The sequence below is a fragment of the Stigmatopora argus genome, chromosome 14 (assembly GCF_051989625.1).
Source record: "Stigmatopora argus isolate UIUO_Sarg chromosome 14, RoL_Sarg_1.0, whole genome shotgun sequence".
Taxonomy (NCBI): domain Eukaryota; kingdom Metazoa; phylum Chordata; class Actinopteri; order Syngnathiformes; family Syngnathidae; genus Stigmatopora; species Stigmatopora argus.
The window spans coordinates 13,684,087-13,711,086 of NC_135400.1; the positions used below are offsets into that span (position 1 = coordinate 13,684,087).

At 38.9% G+C, this 27,000-nt stretch overlaps 4 protein-coding genes and 1 long non-coding RNA gene across 9 annotated transcripts; 2 read left to right on the top strand and 3 right to left on the bottom strand.

The window, feature by feature from the left end:
- Positions 1 to 167: 167 nt before the first annotated feature.
- LOC144088118 (uncharacterized) lies at positions 168 to 1,390 on the bottom strand. The gene is made up of 2 exons (XR_013304812.1): positions 580 to 1,390; positions 168 to 497 (listed from the first exon to the last, which is right to left on the bottom strand). It is a non-coding gene; the product is annotated as an uncharacterized LOC144088118 (long non-coding RNA).
- Positions 731 to 13,758, top strand: sdr42e2 (short chain dehydrogenase/reductase family 42E, member 2). 3 transcript variants are annotated; one of them, XM_077618373.1, is made up of 17 exons: positions 731 to 789; positions 1,173 to 1,302; positions 2,219 to 2,299; positions 4,512 to 4,695; positions 5,557 to 5,776; positions 6,413 to 6,779; positions 6,843 to 6,938; positions 7,550 to 7,607; positions 7,679 to 7,797; positions 7,865 to 7,940; positions 9,563 to 9,645; positions 9,974 to 10,111; positions 11,080 to 11,145; positions 11,465 to 11,528; positions 11,603 to 11,676; positions 12,788 to 13,011; positions 13,376 to 13,758. In XM_077618373.1, the coding sequence occupies exons 6-16, from the start codon at positions 6,420 to 6,422 to the stop codon at positions 13,007 to 13,009; spliced, it is 1,356 nt and encodes a 451-aa protein (XP_077474499.1). In that variant the 5' UTR covers positions 731 to 789; positions 1,173 to 1,302; positions 2,219 to 2,299; positions 4,512 to 4,695; positions 5,557 to 5,776; positions 6,413 to 6,419; the 3' UTR covers positions 13,010 to 13,011; positions 13,376 to 13,758. The 3 variants fall into 3 exon arrangements, with proteins under 3 accessions (XP_077474499.1, XP_077474498.1, XP_077474500.1); XM_077618372.1 differs by lacking the exon at positions 13,376 to 13,758 and having other exon boundaries at positions 12,788 to 13,064; XM_077618374.1 differs by lacking the exons at positions 731 to 789; positions 1,173 to 1,302; positions 2,219 to 2,299; positions 4,512 to 4,695; positions 13,376 to 13,758 and having other exon boundaries at positions 5,462 to 5,776; positions 12,788 to 13,064.
- LOC144088311 (cerebellar degeneration-related protein 2-like) lies at positions 13,530 to 15,854 on the bottom strand. Its single transcript, XM_077618644.1, has 3 exons — positions 15,636 to 15,854; positions 15,175 to 15,462; positions 13,530 to 14,411 (listed from the first exon to the last, which is right to left on the bottom strand). Exons 1-3 carry the CDS (start codon positions 15,852 to 15,854, stop codon positions 14,199 to 14,201), a joined length of 720 nt encoding a protein of 239 aa, XP_077474770.1. The 3' UTR covers positions 13,530 to 14,198.
- On the top strand, positions 15,541 to 23,625 carry mfsd13al (major facilitator superfamily domain containing 13a-like). 3 transcript variants are annotated; one of them, XM_077618369.1, is made up of 10 exons: positions 15,541 to 15,916; positions 16,733 to 16,880; positions 16,990 to 17,131; positions 18,672 to 18,945; positions 19,403 to 19,717; positions 19,829 to 20,245; positions 20,314 to 20,468; positions 20,552 to 20,635; positions 21,570 to 21,713; positions 22,014 to 23,625. In XM_077618369.1, the coding sequence occupies exons 1-10, from the start codon at positions 15,893 to 15,895 to the stop codon at positions 22,153 to 22,155; spliced, it is 1,845 nt and encodes a 614-aa protein (XP_077474495.1). In that variant the 5' UTR covers positions 15,541 to 15,892; the 3' UTR covers positions 22,156 to 23,625. The 3 variants fall into 3 exon arrangements, with proteins under 3 accessions (XP_077474495.1, XP_077474497.1, XP_077474496.1); XM_077618371.1 differs by lacking the exon at positions 18,672 to 18,945 and having other exon boundaries at positions 19,403 to 19,468; positions 19,558 to 19,717; XM_077618370.1 differs by having other exon boundaries at positions 16,993 to 17,131.
- LOC144088117 (immunoglobulin superfamily member 6) lies at positions 23,587 to 25,781 on the bottom strand. Its single transcript, XM_077618375.1, has 6 exons — positions 25,726 to 25,781; positions 25,332 to 25,661; positions 24,443 to 24,543; positions 24,310 to 24,357; positions 24,046 to 24,144; positions 23,587 to 23,968 (listed from the first exon to the last, which is right to left on the bottom strand). The coding sequence occupies exons 1-6, from the start codon at positions 25,778 to 25,780 to the stop codon at positions 23,912 to 23,914; spliced, it is 690 nt and encodes a 229-aa protein (XP_077474501.1). The 5' UTR covers position 25,781; the 3' UTR covers positions 23,587 to 23,911.
- Between the last annotated feature and the right edge of the window lie 1,219 nt (positions 25,782 to 27,000).

Here is a 27,000-nt window from a genome sequence, read left to right on the forward strand (position 1 = left end):
GGTTATAGGAAGTTATTTATCACTGAATAAAATCAGGAAACTGATTGTGTGTCACTGACAAACTGTGTGACTCTTTTTTTTGAGTAAAAGAAAGTTTCACATCTGTAAAGTGATTTAAAATGTCACTTCTGGTGGAAAAGCCATTCGAAATACAATGTGGATTTTCCTTCTCTAATTTATCCTTATTTAAAGTGTGTCTGAAAATACTACAGTAAAAGATATTTAACTGAGATTCCCACTGAACCGCAGTTCCAATTTAGTGACAGTATCAGCCAACGCAAAAAATCTAGCAAATATTTGTATGCTATTCGTCCTTTTCCAAGGCCCTTCTCCTCCCTCTTATATGCATGCGCATATGGTGACGATAATGCTATTTGTCAGGAAGCCTCGGAGAAGGCTTGACCAGTTGGGCCTGACGAGGCTTCCTGATAGTCTGCCTAATGCGACGTATCGCCACTGACAGATTCCAAAACAGTCCCAGGCATTCAGATGGAGGCCTAAAATACACACAAATCAGCTATTAAAATGCATTTTAATAATCTAAGCAGGGATTCAATTCCAATTTTAAACATTACTCACGTCTCTAATACACTCGACTGTTTTTATTGCTCGGTATTAAAGTTCTGCGCAATGTGAATAAAATGTTAACATATTTGTACTTCAGTCAAAACAGATTGCTATGATTCCATTCCTCGTGCTTCCAGATTTGACCACTCGGCGGCAGTAGGTAGTCTTAATACTGCCAAGCGGACACAAAGAAGAATACTGTAAGTTGTTCCTCTCCAAAATGCAAGTTAAGATACGGTAATATAATTGATTGTTGGTTTTAAACAATATTATGAGAAATGTTTTTAAAGTTGGAGCTTTAAAAATTCTAAAAACAGCAACTAAATGTGATTTTGTCATTGTCTTTTTGCATTGTTAGCATCAAGCTAGGCGAACATGTTCTTCTCTATCTTTTGAAGTAAACTTTATCGATCACGGAGTGGACGAAAACAATTTAAAATATTTTATTTTTTGTTCTCTATTCGCAAATATTTGCTCGTGTTTTGGGCTTGCAAGTTAAAACAAAAGCTTGCCTGCCCAGAATGGCGGTTTGTATCTCAAGGCAAAACTGTACACAGCATTCTATCAACGATTTTCTGTGAAAAAAATAACATTTTTATTTAAAGGCCAAATCCTCCACAAGCGCAACGAGGATACAAAATCCCAGCAAAGGCTTTCCTTCCCTGCAGCGTCCACAAACCAGGATATGCGAGACCTTGCAGAGGAAACCTTGACGTCTCTTCGCCAGAAGAATCTGTAAGCTTTTATCTCTAAATATTAATCTTGACTCTTTCCTGTGCACCTATTTTATCTTTCAGCCACTGCCCAACTTCTGACTTTTGGGTCTTGCGCTGTTTCGGTACCGGGATCCGAAGGAGGTGGATCCGTGGGCGGTCTCACGGTCTTTCCAGCACACCAACTCGGCTGACCGGGCCATGTTTATTTCTGCTCACCCACCCCTAGTGTTTATTTCAACCAGGGGATGAATGTCTTTCCTGATAGGCCTCCCTTGTTATTTTTGATCGCCCGCTTGGGAAGGGATACATGAGAGAACAGTACGGGCGGTTGCCAGATAGACGAGAGCTATTTAACTATTTGCCTGCCGCCAAAAGGCCTTCGAAAACTACCGTATTTATTCGAGTATAACGCGCAAAATTTTGGGCCAAAAAACTGAAGCAAAGTTCGGGTTCATCTCGGTGAAACACTGCCCTCTGCTGGTGAAAAAAGTCCCCTCCGCAACCGTTATGTATAATGGGAGACGTAATAACCTGTCTTTGTCCACCAGATGGGGCGCGATAGCCTGTTCTATTGGTCGGTGCTCACCCCGAATCAGACTTTGAACAATTTTAAATATTATGTAGATGAATTCGACATTAAGGATTTCAAATTGTAAATTCCGTTTGAGAATTGTGTTCATACCGGTAGTTTGTTTTACTAGGTTTCCGTACCATATGTTGTGAATAAATGTATTGTCAGGAAAAAAAAATGCATGTCAATTTTTGGTCAAAAATTATGGGTGCGCGTTATACTCGAATAAATATGGTAATCAGTGTTGACTCGATCATTAAAATGAGTGAGTGCACTTAGTATATCAGACACAGTAAATAGTCCACTATGTTGTTTGTGCAAGTACTCCTTTGTTCCTAATATTCATATTTGTCTGGCTTTTCAGTCTATAACGGCAGCCCGCCGCCGGCAGTCATCCACGGCCAAGACGACGGCGCGACATCCTACGTCCGTTCTTTTCATAAAGGTGAGCTGAAGATCGTTTCTCCGACATCATTGCTCGACACCCACAAGAGCGTTGACAGTTTGATGGCAAGCGTCGCGTGTCTGAGTACTTTTTGTCTGCTTCCCGCATGACACATCTGTCATTTACAGCAGGGACGGAGAGGGAAATGAATGACACCCAGAGGTTGCGTCACATTCTGACTCATCGTTTATTGCCTCTTTTTGTTGGTTTTACACAACCACATTGGGATTCAAGTGTTTTGTCATGAATTTAAGTCACATTTTAGCCCTTAACTCAAAAGTCATAGACCCAACTTAAACTGTTTTTTTTTAAAGCAAAACCTTTTTTGGTTTAACATTTAGATACATTTGTATTATTCGACCTTGAGATCTGAGATTTATTTTGAGATCTGAGATTAATATGTAGCGTTAATTCAGATTTCTATTGAACTGCAATTGAGACTGCATTTAGATTTAACCTTGATTTGTACCACATTGTACATACAAAAAAACCTGAAATAAAACAGATCTGGTGGTAAAAGTTCAATTAAATAATAATAATAATAAATAAAAATAGGATGGTCTTTCATAATTAGGTCTCAATGCAGGATAATAAAAAAAGTTCAGGGCAAAACATTATTAACATTAAAATGAATCTTCAGAGTTTAGATTTAATTCATATTTAAAATTCTTATTTAGATAGAACATTTACATTTATAATTAACTTTGACATTTAGGTGTAGTGTTAAAATGAACATTAAGCTTTGAAAATGAGATCTGAGATTTAACAAGAATAAATAGTTGACATTTGCATTTTTTTATTTAAAATTAGAAAATACGCATGAACTAATACTATAACATTTTCAAGTGTAGCCCTATCACTAAATATTCAATCTATTTCTAATTGATAAATATTGCTTTAAATGTGCAAAAATAAAGTAGGTCAAAACTGCACCATTTCTCTAAACGTTATTTGAAGCTAAAAGTGCAAAAAAAAACACTGCTGTTGTTTTCCCATAAATCACACAGCGCCCTATATATACTTTCCCGTATCTCAATAAATTCAATTTTTTTCCCTTTAACGAGATCCACCAAATGCTTATCATGCAAGTCGAAGCTTCTGTTGCCTTTTCTTCTCCTTGTGCAACTCGAGCATCCTCGCAGCTATTGATTTTGCAGGTGATGAATATTGAAAGCCTGGGCTCACATTCTCCAAGGTTTTGCCTTATTCATTCATTTTCCATCCTGCTTATCCTCACAAAGGTGGCGCTACTCCGTTACAGAATATTTGAAATCCCTCTCTGGGTGATGCAATCTCCTAACTCAAGCATAGTTGCGCATCTTTTTATGTCACTTGTCTTCCACCGTGTCCCATTTAGTGCTGCTATGCGGCGTCATTCCCTCGCACACTCGCTCTCAGTGTCCTAGCTAATTGATTTAGCTGGAAATCCTCTTCACAGTGCAGAAACGCAAGCCCCCGTCTTGACTGAAATGAGCATGAAATGAAATGACTAATCCACTTTAATTAGTCATATGCACCTAAAATACACCATGCGGCACATTCCTTCCATTTTTGTTCAATTGAAACCAGTTAATAGAGAAAAAAAACATTTAACCTTTTAGTAGGTGATCTTTTATTGACATAAAATCACAGCATTTGAACAATAACAACAAAAGTTATGCCAGCAATCACGTTCTGGGGCTGCTTTGCTTCTCCACGAACTGCAGCGCCAATGTTTTAGTTCATGGATTAGCTGTCCTATAAATAGAATATTATTTTTATTACGTTTTCTCGTTTGCTTTCTGACAAATTTAATCTTAACTAATGTAAGGGGAGCAACCTTTTTTTTTTATTCCACCCGTGTGCCTGAGTTTGTCATTCACGACGTGTTTCTCACACAGCGGTGCCCCCTTTTTGTTTTTGACAGCTTTTCGTGGCACTATATCTGTCACAATTTCTCCTCCGGCTATCCTCTGCTGTCATTTTGTCTCAACATCATCGAGAATCCACCCTGAATGCTGCTTTTGAGAACACAAATCTACTTCCACCTTTGACATTTTTTGCAAATTTGAGTTCATACATCTTGCAGAACACAACCCTTCAATCGAGGACCAGCTCTTATTTCACTTTAACGGCCATTGTTGTTATGTGGCGCCCCCTGCAACTAAAAATGACACATTGTAGAGTGTCAATTAAAAAAAAATATCTGAAGGATTTCATTTTCTACTTTCAGACTTGTTTCCAATGGAGTTTGAGACGCAGCATGTCCTCAAGTATCTTCCTCCATCTTTGCTTGCTTGGCGGGTTAGACAAGGTTACATTCTCCCCCCCTCTGATTGACTGATGAGCGTGGAAGACATCATTTATTGAGTGTCATTCACTCACACACACCCCAGCATCCATCACCAAGAGCTAAGGTAACGGACATATTTGGAGGAAGAACAACTGAAGGTATGTGATTCCTCAAGATTGATATGCATCGAGTATACGTGTGCGTATCGGTAGTAGGAGACAGGAATGTAGACGACTTGATGGATGGACGGCGGGACGCTTGCTTGAGTGCTTTCCTGAGTTCCAGAGTCAGCTGAGGTTATTGGGTTCGCCGGCTCTTAAATGAAACATGACGGCTCCCATTACATCCTCTCGGCCAACAAAGCCGGCGAGAAGAGAGTTCTGCTGCCGTCACTTTTACATGATTTAACAGTTTGAACTTTGGCGTCATCGCCAAAGGCGCCTCTTAGTCGCTCGGTGTGGGAGCGCACTGTCCGTTGATTAGCGTCGGGCTTTTGTATACTTTTAGATAACGTGCATAATATATATGAGGCTACCTACTCGTCAAATTAACCCTTTTACTTAAGTCGTTGGCGAGATTAGACGTCTAGCGTCATCAATGCTATCGAAAGATGACCATTCATAGCTAGCCGTCTCAGTTTGAATGAATTCAATGTCTATGAACAAAACTACTTTTTCATTTATTTTGATTATCCATTTCTAATATGTGGATGTAAAGGATTAATCATAAATATGTTCTTTTTTACATGTTATTTTTATTCAAGTAAACCGTATATATTCCTCATTTTATACATAGTTTAAAACTAATTAAAACAAAAGGTGAACCCTTTTACATTTATTTTTGACCCTTTTGTATTATTCAAATCAAAAATAAGACTATGTAAATATTCCCCTTTTAATTTTTTTAATATATTTTGATGCAGGGGATTTCCCTTCTAATCTATCAAATTTACATATTTGTAAACATCTGATTTATCTGGAAACAGATAGGACGTCTACCGCCGTCAAACCAAGCAGAGGATGTCCAACCCACAGAAAAGGACACTCGGAAAGAAGCTGCTCTCAGCCGTCATGCATTACGGTAGCCGTATGCGCAGGTGGAGGTGTGCGCTTGACAGGTGACTGCACAAGACGCTGTGGCTGCTTTTGAGGTCACTTGGAAAAACTGTAAAATGGATGCAACTGGACCACTGCAATAACAAAGAGGTAAGCCCTTTGAAAATAGAAGATTTGATTGGTTGACCTAGTTTTTTTAAGATATAGTCATGACATGCTTGTTCAATTGTGGAATTATGCGGTGATGTATTAGTAACAATGATGCATATTTATGTATTTTCGTTTTATTTTGCTGGTTTTTGTATATGAAAAAAACACCAATCGATGATGGATTATCCCTGTAATTTTAGATAATGGTAACATGCACTAGTTTATTGCTAATTTATTATCTATTATAATTTGTTATATATTTACTGTTAAGCACTCCACAAAATTATTCATTATTCAATGCACATACATTTTTGCTAATGCTAGAAAAATTGTAAAGACGCAATCCATACTAAATTTTGCATGAATTAAAAAACAAGCAAACACATACTACTGTATTTTAAGATAATAATACCAAAATATGACACTTTTACACTAAATAATCTGATGCTTCTGGTTAAAGGTAGGATTTTTATGTCACCATATTCCTACACCGCTTCACTTAAAATGGCTTGAACCCCAAAAAACTAAAATATAAGGATCAGCAGAGGGTATGTTTATTTTTTAGTATGCAAATGTAATCAATTGCAGACAGTAGCAGTCAAAATCAGTGAAAGGCTTGATTTCCATCCTATCCAGAACATCGATGGAGCTGTGCAGTTCCAACATGAGGAAAAGCGGCGCCTCCTTGTGCCAGGTGAAGCAGCTCCCAAGCCACAGCGTATCGCTATGCCGCCTCCAGTCCGGCAGTCCGACCCCACGCCACCTTTCCACTTTCGCCCGCCCGTCCCGGCCGGACCGCGAACCCCCGGACCCACGACACCGGCCCGGCGGACCCCACGTGGACCGACGAGGCTCCTCCACGGGGAAAGTGGTGGTGACCGGAGGCGGGGGATACTTTGGCTTCAGGCTGGGGAGGGCGCTGGCCGCCCAAGGGATGGCTGTCGTCCTATTGGACACCGATAAACCGTCGTGGGACATCCCCGACGGGGCACTCTTCTCTCAGGTACTGGACGATAACTAAGAGCTCTGACTTTTTTTACTTGCCACACCTCTCTTGTTCTCAAAGACCGACATCCGGGATTATTCGGCCCTCTTCGACGTTTGCGACGGCATTGACTGCGTGTTTCACGCGGCATCTTACGGCATGTCTGGGCCGGAACAGGTAAATGTTACCTGGTCGTCTTTACCGTTTTCTTTCAACTTGATTCGGATACTGCGATTGTTAATCAATGACTAACCGGCTCATGTATAATTCACTTTATTTACTTATATATTACTGTGGGCATTTTCGCCGTAAATGAGCACGGGAAGCAAAAACTGCTATAAAAAGATGTAATATAAATACAATAGTATTTTATTTTATTATTTTTTGGGGAGCAAATATACCAGATTTTTGGCACCCGAGTATAAGTCGCTCTAGCAAAACAATACACAATGAAGATGAAAAAAAAAAAGAATTAAGCATTTTTGGGCGGGCAATTTTTTATTTGATCAGAAACCAAGAAAAAACATACGTTTAAGTAACCATAATAAAATGGATAAAAAAACAGGCTGTTAACAAAACAGAAACTCCGGCTATATAAATATTTTTTCGTAAATAAATAAGAATATAAATCAAAGATTTTTTAAATTGACCCAAAGTAAAAAAATATCCTAATTCATTTCTCATTAAAAATTTAAAAATCAAATAAAATAGTCAATATTTGAAAAATTAGATTAATTTCTGTGGCAGCGCTGGTTTAAAGTCATATTTCCTGTCGTATTTGTTAACAGTTGAGAAAGGAGCACGTGGAGTCAGTCAACGTGGGCGGGACCAAAAACGTCATAAATGGTGAGAACCTGTTCACAAAAAGTAACATACCAATGACCATTTACAATTGGAACACATGACATTTCTTTCAGTGTGCAAAGAAAGGAGCATCGCCCGGCTTGTGTACACCAGCACCACCAACGCGGTGTTTGCGGGGGAACCCATCGAGGATGGCGACGAGGACTCCGTCACCCACGTCCCCCCTGACCAAGTCCGTGAGGCCTCGCTATTATTCCAATCAAAATATGTTCTTACCAGTGCATTTTTGTACATTTCAGCATATCGATCATTACTCGCGAACCAAAGCTATAGCAGAGCAAATGGTCCTTTCTGCCAACGGATGCCACCTCAAAGGTACACAATCTTCATGTTAAACTCTTCTTTCATTTTAATTTTCAGATGACTATTTAAATTTAGCCAAATTTGGGGTTTTGACTACCATATTTTCTCACATAAACGCTGTTTTTGTTGCTAAAAAATGATGACTGAATCCAGGCTACGGCTTATATGCGCATAAATTACACTTGACCCACAAATCGCCATAACGCAAGACAATCCGGCTGATACGGTCATTTATTTCAAAATAGAGAAACAGATAAACAAATAAAACGCTAAAAAAAGAAGAGACATTGTAAAATTGAACGGTTTTAAGGCTGTGGCTTATACGCGGAGGCGGCTAATATGCAAGAAAATATGGGAATATGAGCAGGAAAGTGTTTCCGTAAGAATTCCGCTTATGTTGGTTATCCATCACTTTGCCGTGAACAGGTGCGAGGCCTCCCTCCTCGCCCGCCTTGTGACCCGACACCATATCGGCAGCTGCCTCCTTATATATTCAATTAAGCTTAGAGCTTTCTCATTATAGACGGAGGGTTAAAAGTCGTGCGGCAGCGCTAGGGAGTTCGTTTTTTTCGCCCTGATGTGTCGACCTTAGAATTTCACGAAAAGCATGTTAAGTAGTCTTCGGCGTTTACTCTACTAAGCCAGAAAAGGGAAAAAAAACTCGCTATGCTACACCAATGTCATAAAAAGTCTAATTAAGGAGAATTTTATTCATTTGGATTTAGAAAAATGGACTTGTCTGGGTCAAATGTGGGTTTGTTTAGTTGAGATTCTGGTATAAAAATTATAGGTTGCCTCTTTGAAAATGATGTGTTTTTATTTAATTTTTCCTAATTTTTATTATGATTTAGGAAAACAAAAATATCCACACAGCCAGCATCACTGAAAGGGCAAAAAAATATTTTTTAAATGTTGCAACTTCACTAAAATACTTTTTAAAAAATCATGTCACAATGCATAACCAGGTTTACACTATTAATTTATATTTTGTTAGGTCTGGGCAATAAAAAAAAATAAAAATAAAACTTACTACTATGTACTTTTTGCCTACATTTTTTTTCCTCATGTTACATTAGATTAAACACACTTGACACTTTTGGAACTAACTTCAAAATTAATCTCTTCATTTTGTGGTTATATACATAGAATACTTAGTGGCCAAAAAAAAATCAATTTTAGAATTTTATTTAATTTTTCCTAATTTTTATTATGATTTAGGAAAACAAAAATATCCACACAGCCAACATCACTGTCAGGGCAAAAAATATATGTTTTTAAAATGTTGCAATTTCACTAAAACACTTTTTTTTAATCATGTCTCCATGCATAACCAGGTTTACACTATTAATTTATATTTTGTTAGGTCTGGGCAATAAATTCAAAAAAAAAAAAAGATACTTTTTACCACCATTATTTTTTTCTCATGTTACATTAGATTAGACACACTTGACACTTTTGGAACTAGCTTCAAAATTCATCTCTTCATTTTGTGGTGATATACGTCGGATACTTAGAGAGGCCGAAAAAAAAATCAATTTTAGAACAACACGGTCTGCGACAGAATCAAAACACAGACAACGAGAATGAATGAATACTTAATGGATAAAAATCCTGTGTTTTTGTGCTCTGTGTAGGCGGGGATTTCCTAAGAACTTGTGTCTTGCGGCCTTGCGGCATCTACGGCCCCGAAGAGCGCCGACACCTACACAGAGTAATGGTGAGTAACGCAGACGCATATTTAACCCACGACGCGTTCCGGCGGAATGTCTTAGCACCGGCCGACTCGTGCAATATTGATGCCCCTCTCCAATTACACTCCGCCTTTCTTCCTGCGTTTTCTCTGCGGGAATGTAGAGCTACTACTTTATTGTTAGTCAAGGCTAAGAAACTTGACTTTTTAATCACATCCATGTGTTGCATTTGAATTGAATAGTTTTTGTCCTTTTGTGTTCCTCCTCTGTGGGTTTTAAATAATTGACTGGCATCGACAGCCAGAGACGTCCAATTCGTTTCAGATTACGAATTGAGTTTTGTCGCCCGGAAAGGTCAACGTGGAGCGCCGTTTGTTCAGTTTCCGATTTGGCGATCGGCGAGCCCGGATGAATTGGGTCCACGTGGATAACCTGGTGTTAGCCCACACGCTGGCCGCAGAGGCGCTCACCATCCGCAAGAACGCCATCGCCGTAAGTTCGTACTAGAGCTGCCGTAATCGATTATTTCTTCAACTAATCGCCAATTCGTTTACTAATTGGCTGACATATACGGTTTAATGAAAAAGTTATACTGTGAATATTATGTACATCGTGGTTTTGATCCGCCAAATATATGTGAAAAAATGACCGTGTAGGAATAATAATACAAACATAAAATGAGGGAGAGTATCTTACTGGCCACTAGGGGGCAGTGTTCATCTTTAAAGTACTGTTAACACATTGGAACCTCTTAACCCACATGTGTCAAAGTGGCGGCCCGGGGGCCAAATCTGGCCCGCCGCATCATTTTGTGTGGCCCAGGAAAGTAAATCATGAGTGCCGACTTTCTGTTTTAGAATCAAATTAAAATGAAGAGTATAGATGTATATTACATTTCCTGATTTTCCCCCTTTTAAATCAATAATTGTAATTTTTTAATCCATTTTTTCTGTGTTTTTAGTTCAAAAATCATTTTGTAAAATCTAAAAATATATTTTAAAAAAGCTAAAATAAACATTGTTTTAGATCTATTAAAAAACTGAATATTCAGGGCTTTTAATCCAGTTCTTTTAATCCATTTATAAAAAAAATCTAAATATTATATCTAAAATGGTCCGGCCCACGTGAAATCAAGTTGACGTTAAAGCGGTCCGCGAACCAACCCGAGTCTGACACCCTTGTCTTAACCGCTATAAACGAGGTATTACTGTAATTGTATCATATTTTTCCAAATCAAAAACTACAAGATAAATCAGCCTGCTTTCTTCAAACAATAAATATAAACAAAGAGTTTTTATTTTTTTAGTAGTTCATTCATTGGATGATAGATTAGTTGTTAGTTTCATGATTAATCGCGGAAGCCCTAGTGTGTACTCAAATGTATTGTACTACTATATCAAATTTTAGCTCTTATTTCATATTTTTTAATGATGTATATATGTATTTTTTTGTTTCAATAGAGTGGAAAGGCCTATTTCATCAACGATGGCGTTTCAGTGAATCTCTTTGAGTGGTTAACGCCTATAGTAAGTGGAAATATTTTTTTCTGTGGCATAAATGATACCTTATTTAAGTTTTTTTTTCCACTGGCAATGGTTATTCCTTTATTTATTTTTTGGGGAATACTGCTGTTAGAACTACATCGACAATACTTTTATTCTTTGGCTCCTTTTGCTAAAAATGAGCCTGTTTTTTAAATCCATTTTCCCAAATGGGCAGCTGAAGGACAGATTGTTGACGATAACAGAAATAGACACATTGAAAATGTGAGCAGCCTGTTGAGATTTTTTTTATTTTTTAAATCAAATCCTCCTGATGATTCATGGTTTGTTGTTTTTCTTGCAGTTTGAGATATTAGGCCACAGCAGACCCGTGATAAACCTGCCAGTTTCTCTCGTCTATTCAGCAGGTGCCATATTGATTCTTATGTTACGGATTAATCTATTCTTACATGCTTTGACGTGACTTCTCTTTTCTTTTCAGCCGTCCTGGTGGAATATTTGCACATATTTCTCCGACCTGTGATAGAGGTGCCACTCCTGTTCACCAGAAGTGAAGTAATTATCTCTTTTCTTCACTCCTTTCCTATTCAGAATGCAAAGTAAGTGAGCTGCGGTAATTAAAGGGAGCATGGTGGGGCTCTATTGGTACAACTAATGAAGTGTCAATGCTTATCTGCCTGCTTGAAAGTGTGTCTGGTGGTGACGGATTCACATTACACTTGTAACAATTCTTGTCCTGCTGCAATGAGGACACACCTCATTAAGGGGAGGCTTTTATAATGAGCTCTCTGCACACATTCAAGTCAATTTCATTTACTATACATATCTTAATCATTAAAAAAAAAGACCCCAAAGAGCTTCACAGGCATACGATTAAAATGTAGAAGCCTTTTATCATGTTCATGAATAACGTTATACTGAAGAAATATCAGTAAAAGTGTAATAATAAGTAGCAAATCATATAGTGAATGAAAAATAAAGATTTTATTTGCAGGATATAAAAAAAAATGATTATGGATGAATATTGAAAATAATAATACAAATAATTATAAGGGACAGAAAATATATATATATATTTTTTTAATAAATAATAAAAAAAAACTTGATTTGTTTGGAGAACTACAGCACTCCAAATGCAGGGTTTTTCCCAACGTAGTTAATTGTCTAAATAGGCATTTAATTTAATCTTATGGCTCTTAAATTCATTAGATTTTAACATTGCATGACTTCTCTATGAAGTGTTCTAATATTTTAGATGTTACAGAATTTTTGACATTTTCCCCAGACTTAAACTCTATCAAGTATGTCCGTTACCTTCGCTCATTTGACGCCATAAAACATTTAATTTTAAATTAGCCAGCTCCCAGTTCTGACGAATTGGACATCTTCCGTCATCAATGGGAGAAAATTAGTTCAACTCCGCAGTTTTCCCGGCAAATCGAGCGGACGTCTGGAAAGGTCCTCCTCATGAATGCGTGATGAGCCCGAAACCAAATCTGAGTCCGCACGGGGCGCCGCACCTGCAGCTCGTTCCGTCAGACAGCTGCCGCCCGGCCGCGCGATCGATGATGATCCTCGTGATTAAAACATGAGCTGCTCCCGAGCCAAAATAGAGTCTTATCTCGAGAGAGCTCGCCATTTACGCCCGTGTTTGTGTTTTGCGCAGGTGAGGAACATAGCAGTGAGCCACACTTTCAAGATCGACAAGGCCCGGAGAGAACTGGACTTCTGTCCGAAATCTTACAGCCTGGCCGATTCCGTGGAGCAGTACCTGAAATCTCGACGGCACCCCCGGAGTTGGCCTGTGATGGCGCTGTGGATGCTGATGATGGCGACGGGCGCGCTGCTCATCGTGTTGAGCGGCGTGCTGTGGACGGTCAATTTTTGACTGTAGGGTTTGTAAAATATATTCACAATAAAATATGTTGTGGCCACGTGTTTCAGTTTTGCCTTGACCGACATAGGTTCATTCATTTTACTTTTAACTTAGCGGCTTATATTTGAAATTATTTTCCTTTAAGTCCCTTTTAAGCGGTTGTTATATTAATTCATCGCTAAAGTAGATACATTTGGCCATTTTATTTTAATTCATTGTTAGTTTTTTTAAATATATGGTTGCATTTTTTGCCCAAAATTTATTTAGCATTTGATTCCCTTAAGCTATCCTATTTTAAAGTTTGTTTTAATCCTATAATTTAAATATTGATATCGCTGTTATTTTAATGACATTCTAATTCATTGTATCTAATTTCAGGTGATACATGGATGAGTTTACCACTACGCCATGAGTGACATTTAATTTTGAGGGGGTATTTTATTTGATACACAATAGACCATTTTCTTTGTGTAGAAAGTATCAATCAAAATTTTGCATCCATAATCATTGTATTAAAAAAAGACAAAAAAACAGCACTTTAAATTTTTATCTGAAATTTCAAATTAAAACTTTTTTTTGCTGTTTTTCAGCAGTGCATCGATAGACGGCGACATTGCGCTGCAGAAAAAGACAATATGCAAAGTATAGCATGCTTAAAAAGCAGACCAGGTTTGATAAACACTTTTTAAATATTTTGCACATGTGATGTTAATCACAAGTGTCATTTCATTGCAATCCACTGAGCAACAAAAACATAAATAAAAAATATTCCAAAAATACATAAAAGTGCCAAGCGCCCATTCGCCCTCTTTCCAAAGTCTCAGTGTACAAAAAAACCCACAATACAATAAGCTAATAATCACAATCAACTGATATTTTTTCATCCTATTACAACATTCCAACATTTCTTTGCACATAAATCCCACATGCCAGATTTAAACTCTTAAGCATGGGACAAATACTTGTAGATTAGCAGCTACATATTGCAACGCTTTTTTAACGTCAATACCAGTTGCAATTTTGTAAAAAGCGAATAAAACCTCAACACTTGTTTTAAAATATAGCCGCCATTGGACAGGGAAACGTTGGCAGTGAGAGAAGGAATATTGTTGAAATTTCAAGTAAAGAAACAGACAAAAAAATAGGAATCAGTGCTGAGAGACTAAAAAGCAAAGTAGCATTTGAAGGCTTGTAATCACAATCACAAGGCTGAAGCGCCCCTCACAAACTTGTTGTCGTGCAGGTCTTCTTTGGTCTTCCGGATGCAGGTGAAGATCTCCTCGAAGAGGATTTTGTACTCGGGTTGGTCTGGGACCAGCGCAGGGTCTCGAGGGCCGCGAGGCGTTTGGACGGATTTGTGGCTGAGCCCCCCATTTGCCTGCTGACATCTCTGGAGAAGAGCGTCATATTTCAGCTACAAAAAGAAAACAAAAACATGTCGGTAAATATTCACCCTTTTGTAGCAGACTTATTGGCTGCCATTGTATTTTCAGGATTATAAGTCGCACTTGTTTTCATACTTTGGCAGGCGAACAATACTCAAGTGGGATTTTTTTCTCCGCTCTTTGACCAGCAAAAGCCTGTTATGCTGTTTTTTTAGGCTTTAGTTATGAAAAATACTAAATGTTACATTAACAGGGACCTTTTGGTACTTTTTTCCTAATATTTGTGCATTTTTGGGCAGGTACTCAGGTACGACTCATAGTTTAAAAAAAAAAACGGTAATATTGAACATGAGAGAGTGACAGTAAAAGTCAAAAGATTGCTGACAACCTTCCCAGGCAAAATAAATTGGACATCTTGCGGCCACACTGGCATTGAAAGATGAGTTGCAGCCTGTCCTCCCAGTTTAAAGAAATTCGACTCCTATTATTATATGCATAATTATATGCAGTTTTTTTTTTATCAACTTCGGAGTACGTATTTCTTTCTTTTGTCTTTACATTTATAAATGCCTTAAAACAACCTATTTGAAAATACAGCAAATAATAATACACATTTAAAAAATTTGGACTCTCAAAATAAGCCACACCTTCCCTATTTTTTCAAAAAGACTCAGAATTTTTATTTTCTGCATTGATGCTAGCTTAATTTGCTTCTATAACCCAAAATAGTTTCTTGCCCTGTTTCCTAGTTGTAAAAATAAGAGATGTTATTTGAGGGTCCATTGTTCCAACCTGCAGCGCGCCGTACTGTGCGTCCACCTCATTGAGCAGCAAGACGCCCCGCCGCTTCACCACTTCCGCCCGCCGCACGCACATCTGAGCGTGATCATCATCGGCAGCGGCGTTCTCCCGCTTGTCCTCCTCCTCCGACTCGTCTCCATCCACTTCGGGCTTGTCGTCTGTGTTGAAGAGCACGGCGTCAGGGTGAAGTAGTTGGACAGGTTTCCTGCGTCGGATAAGATCAGGGCAGAAGATAAAATCAAGTTTACCTCCCTTCTTTCCATTTAATTCTGTTTCTTTCTGTTCTCAAATGGCAAAATATACATCAGCCTAATGATAATCCCCCCCAAAAAACTGGGGGGGGAAATCTGCTTGTCTTCTGGATTGCGATGTAATATTTTGTCCTCTTTTTCCAATGCTAACCTGTTAGCGCAGTCGGCGCGCCAAAGGATCCTGAGCCGTTCCACTTGGACCTGCAGCTCCGACTGCCTGTCCCGACAAGCCGCCAGCGATTGGAGCCGTGTCTCCAAGCCTCGCTTGTCCTCGGCCGTCGACCGGCTCTCGGTTTCCGCCGCCTCCCGACGACTTTTCTCCGCCGCCAATTGGTTGGCGAGAGTTCGGATGGAGCCGAGAAGGACCTGGCGTTCCTCTTCGGGGTCTCCATACGAGATGCATTTCTTTGGCGACCACATTCCGTCAGGATTTCTACTATCGTTGAGGACACACCTGAATGGAGACAAAATGGAAAATCCAGGTATGTTTTTATATAAACATATATATTATATTTAAATGTTATTATTTCAGCATTTAGTTGAATATTTTAATTCTTATTTCCATTTTTATTCAACACATGTTCACTGCAGTGGACATAAAAAGTAGAAATTTTAGATATTTTAACCCTTTGTAGGGCAAGTGGTTACTTAAAAAAATATTAGCCATTATTGTAGGGATATTTAAAAATGTTTTTTTTGTTTTTTATATGACTTAAGTACATTTTAAATCGGTAGGTCAATAAAAACTAAATTAGTGGAATTTAAAATGAATAATAACAGGTTATGAAGTACCACTCTTAACGACACTGAGTTGAATGAGCGCCCTGTAAGTGTAAAAAAAAAGTTATAATTTGTGTATTAAAGAGCTAATACTTAATTTTTTTTTTTTATACATTACACTTATTTTTTTTTTAACATTTTGGCACTCTTTCTCAGCCCATCAAATTCAGGGACAGATACAATTATTGAATACTAATCATAAAAAAAGTGAATAAACAAATGTTGATATCAATTAATCTAACTAAAAAGGAAGATATCACTTTACATACCTGTCATGCCTCAACTTGTACAGTTCTTTAAGACAAGAAACGCTGGCACTTGCGCTGAGGTTTCTTCGTTTTTCTTGCTCGTTTTGCTCGGACTGGACCGACGTCAGTGCTTCGACTTTATTTTGAAGACCCTCCACTTGCATTAGAAGTTCGTCGATGGACTCGGCCAAGCTGGAAAGACCCACGCAATGAGTCGTGTTCCTTGGAGAACATTTTTTGTACTCACCTGTTGATCTTCTTCTTTGCCAGATGTTCATCCTGCACCAGTTTCTTATTGGCCTTCTCCAAATCCCTGGCGGACACGTCCAGCTGTTCGTAAACTTTGGCGTGCTGCTCGTTCATGCGACGCAACAACTCCACTTGCTTGGCCAGATACTGACGCGCCCCAAACAGGAAAGTGGGTTTATTCACCATGGCCAAAACTAAAGACGTCATCGCCACTGTAGACATCCTGTCAGTGTGTTTATGTTTGTGTGTGTGTGTGTGTGTGTCACCTCTATTTCCAGCAGCTGTTCTTGGTTGGTGGCGTAAATCTGCTGCAACGCCTGCTCCAGCTCGCGGTTGCGGTCCAGAAGGGTTTTGCCCAGTTTGGCGGCCAAATGGAGATCTTTTCCCAAACATGGCGTATAAACAACAACAAAAAAACAGGTGAACCCTAGGTCATACATGTTTGACCCTTGTTTTAAATCCAAATCTGCCTACCAACAATCTGTACACTGATCAGGTCACCTAGATACTATAACTAATGCTATAGAATAAATCCACCCTGAGGATTATAATGTTCACAGTATATCGTGACTGTGACATCATCGTAAAAAGGAGGCAACATTGTAAAAGGAGAATGTGATTTAACAAGTTTGTTCGATGTTTTGATTGCTTTTATAATATGTTTAATGTTAAATGTAAGAAAATCGCAGGTGGCTAATATGAAATAGGAAAATATTTTTACTAATTCATGTTTTACTGCCATTGACGGCAATAGACGACCAATTGAATTTTAATGTGGGAAATTTGAAAATTATCGGACGCTTATCGCCGCCAATGAGGTGAACGCTCTCTCACTAGATAGGGGGAGGTAAAATACACATTTGTGTTTCTACTTTTATGACATTTTTCGATGTAAAATGTGGCCCAAATAGAAAACGATTGCATTTTAGGGTAGGGCAGCTCTTACCGTTTTCGAGATTCCTTTGAACGCACCACGAGTCGTCATTTTTTTCCAAATCTTCCTCCAGGATCCCCTCGGTAAGCATTTTTACGAGCCAGCTACCTGTTGTTATCAGGTGGCAAAGTGATTTCTTTTCTCTGTGTGTCGCTGCCAAAACTCCACCGCCGCTAGAAAACCTCCCCTTGTGTTGATAATAGCCACGTGGCACATCGCGAGAAAACAACAACCACCGCCAGGGGGCAACATAAAGAGAAAAGAAACTTTAAAACTTCACTCTGAAGCATTTTAATCATTTATATCCCGGTAGATTAATCAGGGAAATGGGGAAAGCACTATTAAATAAAGTCCGATTTTCAATTATAGTTGTAATATAAAATGTTTATTTTTAAAAGTTCTAAAAGTGAAAATGAATATAACACGCCTTCGGTAATAAAATATGAAGGCTAGATATTTAGGCGTAGACATAACTGGCGGCCATCTTGCACGGAAGTAAGGTTACTATGTGTATCCTAAAATATATGTATACATTTAATTTACTGATTTCTTGATTTATAAACAGTTTTGTTTATAACAACGCGTATTATTAAGTGGCTATAATTAAGATTGGAAATTGAAAATGTTCAAATGTGAAATAAATTTACAGTTGAAACATTATCAAACTGTTTCAAAGTAAACTTTCCATTCCACCTATCCAAGTGTATGTAATGCTTATCGTATATCCCAGGCACAAAATGGCCCCTGAGTGACAACCTCAAGCTTCCTTGGCTCACAGCGCACGTCAGACAATCTAGCATTATACATATGGCATCTATTTCCATTAGGACCAGCCCGGAAATAGAACACGTCAAACTGGTCTGACCAATGAAATGCTAGCCAAATTGAAGCGGTGACTTCTTGACAAAACTGCGGCTCAGATTTGCAATGTTGATCATTAGTAAACTCTCCTCGAGTGTAGCAACACTTGATACGCGCATTCGCGAACGCACGACGCAATTTCAGTCACTTTTAACTACTATTTAGGACTAGAAAATGCTCAAGCAAAGGTAAGTTTGACTCCTCCTCGACATTTTGGAGAGCTTTACCTGGGCCTGTCATGGCCGCGGAGGTAAAAGGTGTGCGAAGCGTAATGAAACTGCCACGATATTTGGTCAACCTTGGACTCAACCCCGCGGCTTTGGCTTATGCCATGACCACTTTGGGGGCTTCCATGATCAACAACATCTTCAGCTTCTACTATGTGAAGCTCTTCATCAACAAGTACCAGATATCCGAGGGCGCTTTTCACCAATCGCAAGTGAGTATTGCAATGTTCTGTTAATACGTTTGTTATTGCTGATATGTTACATATTCTTTACCCCAGACTTGTCAAATAATTTACAAATAATCAAATTAATCCACATTTTTTCATTGTGGTAGTTCAAAATAGGGGAGAGCGGGGTTGTTTGCCACATTTTTCACTCTTGTGAATATCTTCCAAGGAGGTGATTTTTACGCACTGTGGAGAGGGTTGTTACTAACTGTATTTAATTCATGATCTTAAAAACATGAAACTATGAAAATAATGCATCATGGTGTTAGTTTTTTTTTTTTTTTTTTTTAAAGAACCAATTTTAGAATGAAATACAGTTTAAAGTGTATTCACATTATGAGGTGCCTTTTTTGTATCATGAGACAAAATGTTCCCATTGAGGCATAACCTGAAAATTTTGAAAGTTTGATGTGGAAGCTAAGACCGTCCCGACTTTTCGCAGGTGGTGTACATGCTTTGGAACGCCATCAACGATCCTCTCTTTGGTTACCTGCAAGACAACTCCAAGGTGCCGTGTTGCTCTCAGCGCCGCCTCTCCATCTTATACGGCGCCCCGCTCTACTCATTGGCCTTTCTCATCGCCTGGTTCCCGTGGAGGTCGTACGCTCCCGGCGACTGGTTGAGCGGACTTCACCTGATGGTGGCGTTGTGCGCCTTCGACGGCCTGCTCACGTTTGTACTGCTAGCTCAGTGCGCACTCTTTGCTGAGATTTCCAACCACCATCAAAATCGGCTGAGACTCATCAAGTATAGCCAGGTGACGTTGGAAAATGCACTTTCATGCTAGCATTTTTAGCTAACCCTCTGTTTTTATGGAGCAATCCTGTTGTTTTTTGGGGGTCAATCCATTTCATTTTTGATTTCCTAGGTGGCGTCCATGATCGGTTCCTCGAGCGTCCTCTTTTGCGGCATGCTGTCCAAAAACATGGAGGACTTTGCCTCCTTCCAGGCCTTCAACGTCATGGTGGCCATCTTGAGCTGCGTCTGCATGATTTACACGGGCCTCCACAGCCAGAGCCAGTTCGACGACAAATCGTCCGAGGGTTCCGTCGACTCGGACGACGGCGATTCCAAGTTTTCCTCGCCCGGGGTGAAGACGCTCATGTGGCAAATCTTCATGAACAGGGACTTCCGACTTTTTGTCCTCATGAACTTTTTCCAGGTTTTCATGCTGGCTTTTTTTAGTAATTTTACTCTCATATTTGCCGAGCACCTGATTCCTCCCAATGTGCTTTCTTCACTAGCTAGGAGCGTCATGTACGGCGCTGGATTTATTTGTCCTCAGGTACTCGCCGATCGTGAAGCCTTGTATTTTCACCGGTTCAAATCCTAACGGCTTTCCGTCCGTTTCAGCTGTTGGTGTTGAGCTGTAACAGACTTCTTCACAGCGTGGGCTACTACAGAATAATCCTGTACAGCTTCTACCTGGAGGTCTTTATGGGGATTTTTATCCTCGCCCTCGGTCGTCACAACTATCGAATCCTGGCGTTATTCCTCACTCTGAGCATGTAAGAGATTCGACCAGGTTTCAAGGCTTTTTTTATCTTCATAAATTTGAGAAAATGACAGCGTTTGTCTTTTTTTTTTCCAGGGTGATGGTGCAAGCTTCCTTCAGTCTGTTCAGCTTGCCGCTGGCCGATATCATTGACAGTGACATGCAAAAATACAAGCGCAGGTAAACGAGACTGCTTCGGAAACGCTTTAGTTTTGCATAGGTTAGGTTATGTTAGAACTTTATTTCATTCCGTATTCGGGAAATTTCTTGGTTGTGGTAGCAAGACGGACACAAGACACAGAAGACATTGTAGACCTAGTAAAAAACTAAATACCAAAATGCAATTAAAAACAATTTTTTCCCATATTTTATAAAAAAAAATTGATCGTCTCAAATTGTGTACGCCGTATAACAACTTTTGTACAGATTTTTATTGAAATACGTTTTTCTTATTCTAAAAACTGGTCTCGTTTGACCTATTTCGGCTCTAATCCGGATCGTCTCGATCACTGCTAGCAGACGAAAAAAATCATCGTCGACTGGTAATATTGTCATGCTTTCGTCTGCCTTTTCACTGAATAAATATAGCGTGTCAGCAAGCAATGTACCCAGATAGTCAAGCTGTCTGCGTCATACAAACACATCTACAGAATCTTGAATTTAGTGCATAATGATTGGGCAATGGGCACGCGTCCACTTTGGAGACATTTTTTAGACTTTTATGTGCCCTATGTAAGTAAATGTACGTTTTTTTAATCGCTTAAAAAGTGCAGTTGCAATCATTAATAAGGGGAGGGATTGGCCGAGGTTGACAGGTATGGTAGGTATTGTTTTTGCTTTTTCAACAATTGAACACGTTGGAATATTCTTTTATCTGTTACAATGGTTTGAAAAAATGTTGTCAATCTGGAGTCACCTTTTCGAAAGGCCCCTGTCATTTTTCTTCAACTTTGGTTATGTAAACATGTTGATGATTGCCAAAGTTAAAATAAAAACGGGCTGATATTTTGGACTTTGGTGGAACTTACTATAAAATGTCATTCATTGTTTTTAGTGGAACCTTCAATTGCACTATGGAAGTTAATGATCTTGACTTATTCTGGTGTATTTGTAGTACCCCCATTTCTTCCATGGTGTTTGGGACCAACGCTCTGTTTACCAAACCTGCTCAGTCATTGGCACCGATGTTGGTGATTAACATACTAAACCAGTTTGGTTATGAAGAGCTAAAGGACCCTGGGAAGCACGTAAACGCAAGGTAATTACAGAATATTACATTTTTTACTTGACTTTAGTTCAATTCAGAAAAAAATCTTTTAACCGGAAATAAAAAATGGCAATATTTACAATTAGGAGACTTGAAAAAAAAGTTTCTCGCAATGTCTGCAATTGTAAGTTGTTATTTTTTTTCTTAAAACCTTATCAGGGCTGTATAAAACGAGCAATTTGCATAGTTAAATACTTGGTGCAATTATACTAAGTGTTGTCTCCGGTTTAAAACCTGTTAGTCCATTTATTTTTCTCCAATTGCACTCACATTCAAGTTTGTCATTCGCAGTGCCCTGGAGAACCTCCACAGTGTCATGTTCTACTTGGTGTGTGTTTTGCCCATGTGTGTCGCCGCCATCCAAGTTCTGGCGTGGAGACCCTTTTCCATACGGAACAGTCACACTGTGGACAGCAAGTATATTGACAGCTAGAAACAAAGCGCCGCGTGTTATTTTAAGCTGAAGCATTTCCAACAATTTTAGTAAGGTGAAGCAAAACATTCAAGGGAAGGTTTGTAGTGTACATATTGACTTTTACCAGAGTGAAACCAGTTGTCTTATTAGTCATCTTAATGAGTTCAGGACCAAACACTCTTGGATTATGCAGTTAAAACACGAGTGCAGTCGAGCATAAACCATTCTTTAATGCCTGACTTTCAGGTTGTGCTTTCAAAGCAGGAAGATGTAAAATTGGTTCTCAAGTTACTATCTGTCGTGCATAATATAATGGATTATTAATACACTCGAAGTATTGCAGGATAAGTGTGCTAAAGTGTGATGGGATTGCTTTGAGGATTGTTTTGTTTGCCTTTAGGTTGCAGGAAGATTGCGTCCACTTCAAATTGGGAATTGTTAGACTTTGAACATTCCTATTCGTGTTGATAGGGTTAGTGTTACTAGTATCGGAAGTGGACCCGATATGGTACTAACTGTGCAACTGTTTGTATCGGGGAGAACTAAGAGTTAATTCACCGACATGTCAAACAGTAATAGCGGGCTGGATTTTAAGTTTTAAGGGTTAGAGTTAAGGTTTATTGACACAAATGTCAATAAAGATGTTTGGAGGGGAAACGGGAAACAGTTGGCTAGCGAACGTGTGTCCTCTGCTAGCTTAAATGATTAGCGCATGAGTTTCGATAATGTAGTATATTAATACTAAATTGAGTAGACATGCTAATGCTAAAATTTGAAACAAATCTTGTGTCCTCTGCTAGCATAAATGATTAGCATGTGATCTTAGATAATGTAGTAAAGTAATACTAAATTGAGTAAACATACTAATGCTAAAATTTGAAACAAAACATGTGGCCTCTGCTAGCATAAATGATTAGCACGTGAGGGTAGATAATGTAGTAAATTAATACTAAATTGAGTAAACATGCTAATGCTAAAATTTGAAACAAAACATGTGGCCTCTGTTGGCATAAATTATTAGCACGTGAGCTTAGATAATGTAGTAAATTAATACGACATTGAGTAAACATGCTAATGCTAAAATGAAAGAAAAGAAACTCCCCTCTGCTCTAACTTGCCCTTTAATCGCCTCTTTTTGGAATCTGTTTAAATTAACAGGTTATCTCCGGTGCTTGTTTTTCTACGCTTAAGTCTGTTTGCCTTCATGTGACATGCAGGACCAATTAGATGACTTGTCTGTTTGTACCTAGTCATTTTGGAGTTGTTATGAGGAGGAAGAGGAATACAAAATATCCTCCTGTTTGAAATGGATTGAACCTCTATGGATGTCAATGGCCCTGAAACTTGATCATTCATTGCCTGTTTAAACAGACTGTAATACTGTACAATCTAATGTGCCTTGTTTGACATGTCTAATGATCAACTGTCTGACCAAATGACAAGCACAAGTTGGGTTTAATCTTTTATTAAAAAATAAGTCACTATTTACATCTTCGGCTTCGTTGTCTGTGCAGTCATTCCCAGAAAATGACATTTAGCAAAAATTAAGGATTCATAGGGCGTGTTATTCTGAATTTGTACAAGTGTAGGCTTGAACACGACTTGTATAAATATATCACAATTCTGCGGCGGTTTTATTTTTAGAATGCCATGATGGACTGGATAAAAAATTCCTATTGAGATGGAAGGATAGTCACAAAAAGTCTCTACTTTGGGAAAATTGTGACTGCTTCCTGTCCAAGAAATGGCTTTTTCCAATTTTTTAGAGCTCCTTTTAATGCACATTTTGATAGATGTCATCTGGTTCGCCATCCGACGCTGTCGTGGTCGCCTGCCAAATAGATGCCGCAAAAATCTCATTACCATAACGCGCATAAGCGGCAGACTTGAATCGACACGCAAAGTTACCTCCGCCGAAGCCAGGTTTCCCTCTTTGTTTCTCTTCACTTCCCGTTTGTGGTGCATCTCTTGTAGAACATTGCGGAATTTTCTTTTGTCTGCGTTTTTCTACGTTTCACCAAAGACAGGCTTGTTTAGCAAGATCTTATGCCATTGCTTGAAAACTTGCATAACAAACGTTTCCGCTTCTGTTTTTTTTTTTATTATTTAGATCGACACTCAATGTTGTTCCCACAAAATCCCCAAAATGACAATAGGAAAAAAAGTACCTACTTTGCTACTTTTGTGTCTCCGCCTGCAGTTGCAGATATTAAGGCCATACTGAAATGTACACGTAGTGTCAAAGTGCATATTTGTTGTAGCATGTCAAATAGGAAACAGGTTTGGGTGCGTGACTTGTTGGTACCTTTTTTTGTACGATCAAAGTCACCGTTACCAAGTTGTAGATGGCCAAGATGACAAACGTTAAGCACAATAGAATATGAACCACATTGAACTTCATCTTTTCTGTAATCACAAGAAAACTTCCCTGATTTTGAAAATTTGAACATTTTACATCAACCCATTGAACTTTCATGTTGATGGAAAAATACATAGCTTAATGTTTAAAAACACCATTTTAACTAACCTGGACTTTAGTGTTTTCAATTCTAAATCAAATTAATCAACAGTTTTTCATTGTGGTAGTTCAAAATAGGGGAGAGTGGGGTTGGTTGCCACATTTTTTCACTCTTATGAATATCTTCCAATGAGGTGATTTTTGCGCACTGTGGGGTGGGTTGTTACTAACTGTATTTAATTCATGATCTTAAAAACATGAAACTATTTAAATGATGCATCATGGTGTGACTATTAGGGTTTTTTAAAAAAAGAACCAATTTTAGAATAAAACACAGTTTAGTGTATTCACATTATGAGGTTATTTGATTATTTTTTTTGGTGCGTTTTTTGGTATCATGAAACAAAATGTTCCCATTGAGGCATTTCCTAACCTGAAAATGTTGTATGTAGATACACATATAATAAAGATAATTTAACTTTCATGTTAATGGAAAAATACATAGATTTATGTTTAAAAACAAACCATTATAACTAACCTGGATTTAAGTGGTTTCAATTCTAACATGTTAAGTCATCTGGACTTCAGTTTATTGTATTTTTTAGATTATAAAATGCATTAAAAATCATTTTTCATGATACCTTTATATTTAAAAGTTACGTTCGCAGCCAAAAAGTGACTAATTGAGGTGTAGAATATATTCCTAATAGCACTATACAATATGTAAGTACCTTACCCTTTACAACAAGAGTCGTTCCCAACCCTACGTGTTGCGCCCCCGGCGTTTGTTTTTCCGGCGACGTGGCGGCACAATAGTAAATCCCGCTGTCGTTGGGTTTCAGGTTCATCAGTTGTAAAGTAGACCCTTGTAGTTTGTATTTGTGACGGTTGTGGTGGCTCACATCTAGCGGCCCATAGCTCCTGTTTTGGAAAACAAACCACCGGTAATGCAGTCCTTGCGAGGAACAGCTGCGATGGACGATGCATTGGATCTCGGTGGCCTGTCCCGGCTCTCGCCAAATAAGTTGACTGGGTTGTGTGAGACAGCTCCAGGCTTCCGTCATACCTGAGGCAAGGAAATGACCATTTTTTTAGGATATGGAATAAGGGTGCAGAAGTCAAGCACGTACCTTTGGCTTGTAAGAAGGTGAGGGAAACCAGGGAAAGGCAAAACAATAGCACCATGTCTGCGGACTCGCTGTGAATGATCTCATGATTCTGGGCACGAGGTGATGGAAATGGGTGAATTCCACTTACTCAACATTTAGTTCCTTCCTCTTTCCTCATTTCGGCATGCGTTAAGATCGAAGAAAGCTCATTTCGGAAGTGGAATTTTACCTGCAAACTCATTTGCGCTTGTAATAGGGGCAACTCGGCATTGTATTTCATTTAAAAATATATATTATTATTAAGTTGTGTTTATTTTATAGCCCAGGATAAAAATATCTAAGGCACACCCCTGAATTTCAAATATGCAATAATAGTATAATTGATTCATCTTATTGTATTTATAGTAAAACTGGTTGCTGACAAATTGTTTTGAATCAGTAATTGATAAATAATCATTTGGGCATCATGTTTCCCTTAAATAGAAACAACCTGGTGTAGTCAATACTTTCCAATAAAGACAAAGTAAAGTGTGGCCACTTCATAGTGTAGAGGTTTGGTCACCTGACTGCCATGTCGGCAGGTGTGGTTCGAATCCCAGGTAGGAATCATTTTTCCCTTAAATAGAAACAACCATGTGTAGTCAAGACTTTCCAATAATAACAAAGCTAAGTGTGGCTACTTCATGGTGTAGAGGTTCGGCTGACTGGCGACACCATACGGTCGTTGACTGGCGACACCGGGACATGAACCCTCGCCTCCCACATGGCAGGCAGGTGATTGACCCACTACACCATGAGGCGGCCCGTCTATACATGGTCATTTGGTGCTTTTATTTAAGGAAAGACTGAATGACAGTCTTTTTTAATGGCAAAATGGGTCATCGTCCACCGAGATACGAACCCTGCCTGCCCACACGGCAGTCAGGTGAACAAACCTCTACACCATGAAGCAGCCACACTTTACTTTGTCATTATTGGAAAGTCTTGACTACACAAGGTTGTTTCTATTTAAGGGAAAAAGGATTCCTACCTGGGATTCGAACCACAACTGCCCGCATGGCAGTCAGGTGAACAAACCTCTACACCATGAAGTGGCCACACTTTACTTTGTCATTATTGGAAAGTCTTGACTACACAAGGTTGTTTCTATTTAAGGGAAAAAATATTCCCAACTGGGATTCGAACCACAACTGCCCGCATGGCAGTCAGGTGAACAAACCTCTGCACCATGAAGTAGCCACACTTAACTTGGTCATTATTGGAAAGTCTTGACTACACATGGCTGTTTCTATTTAA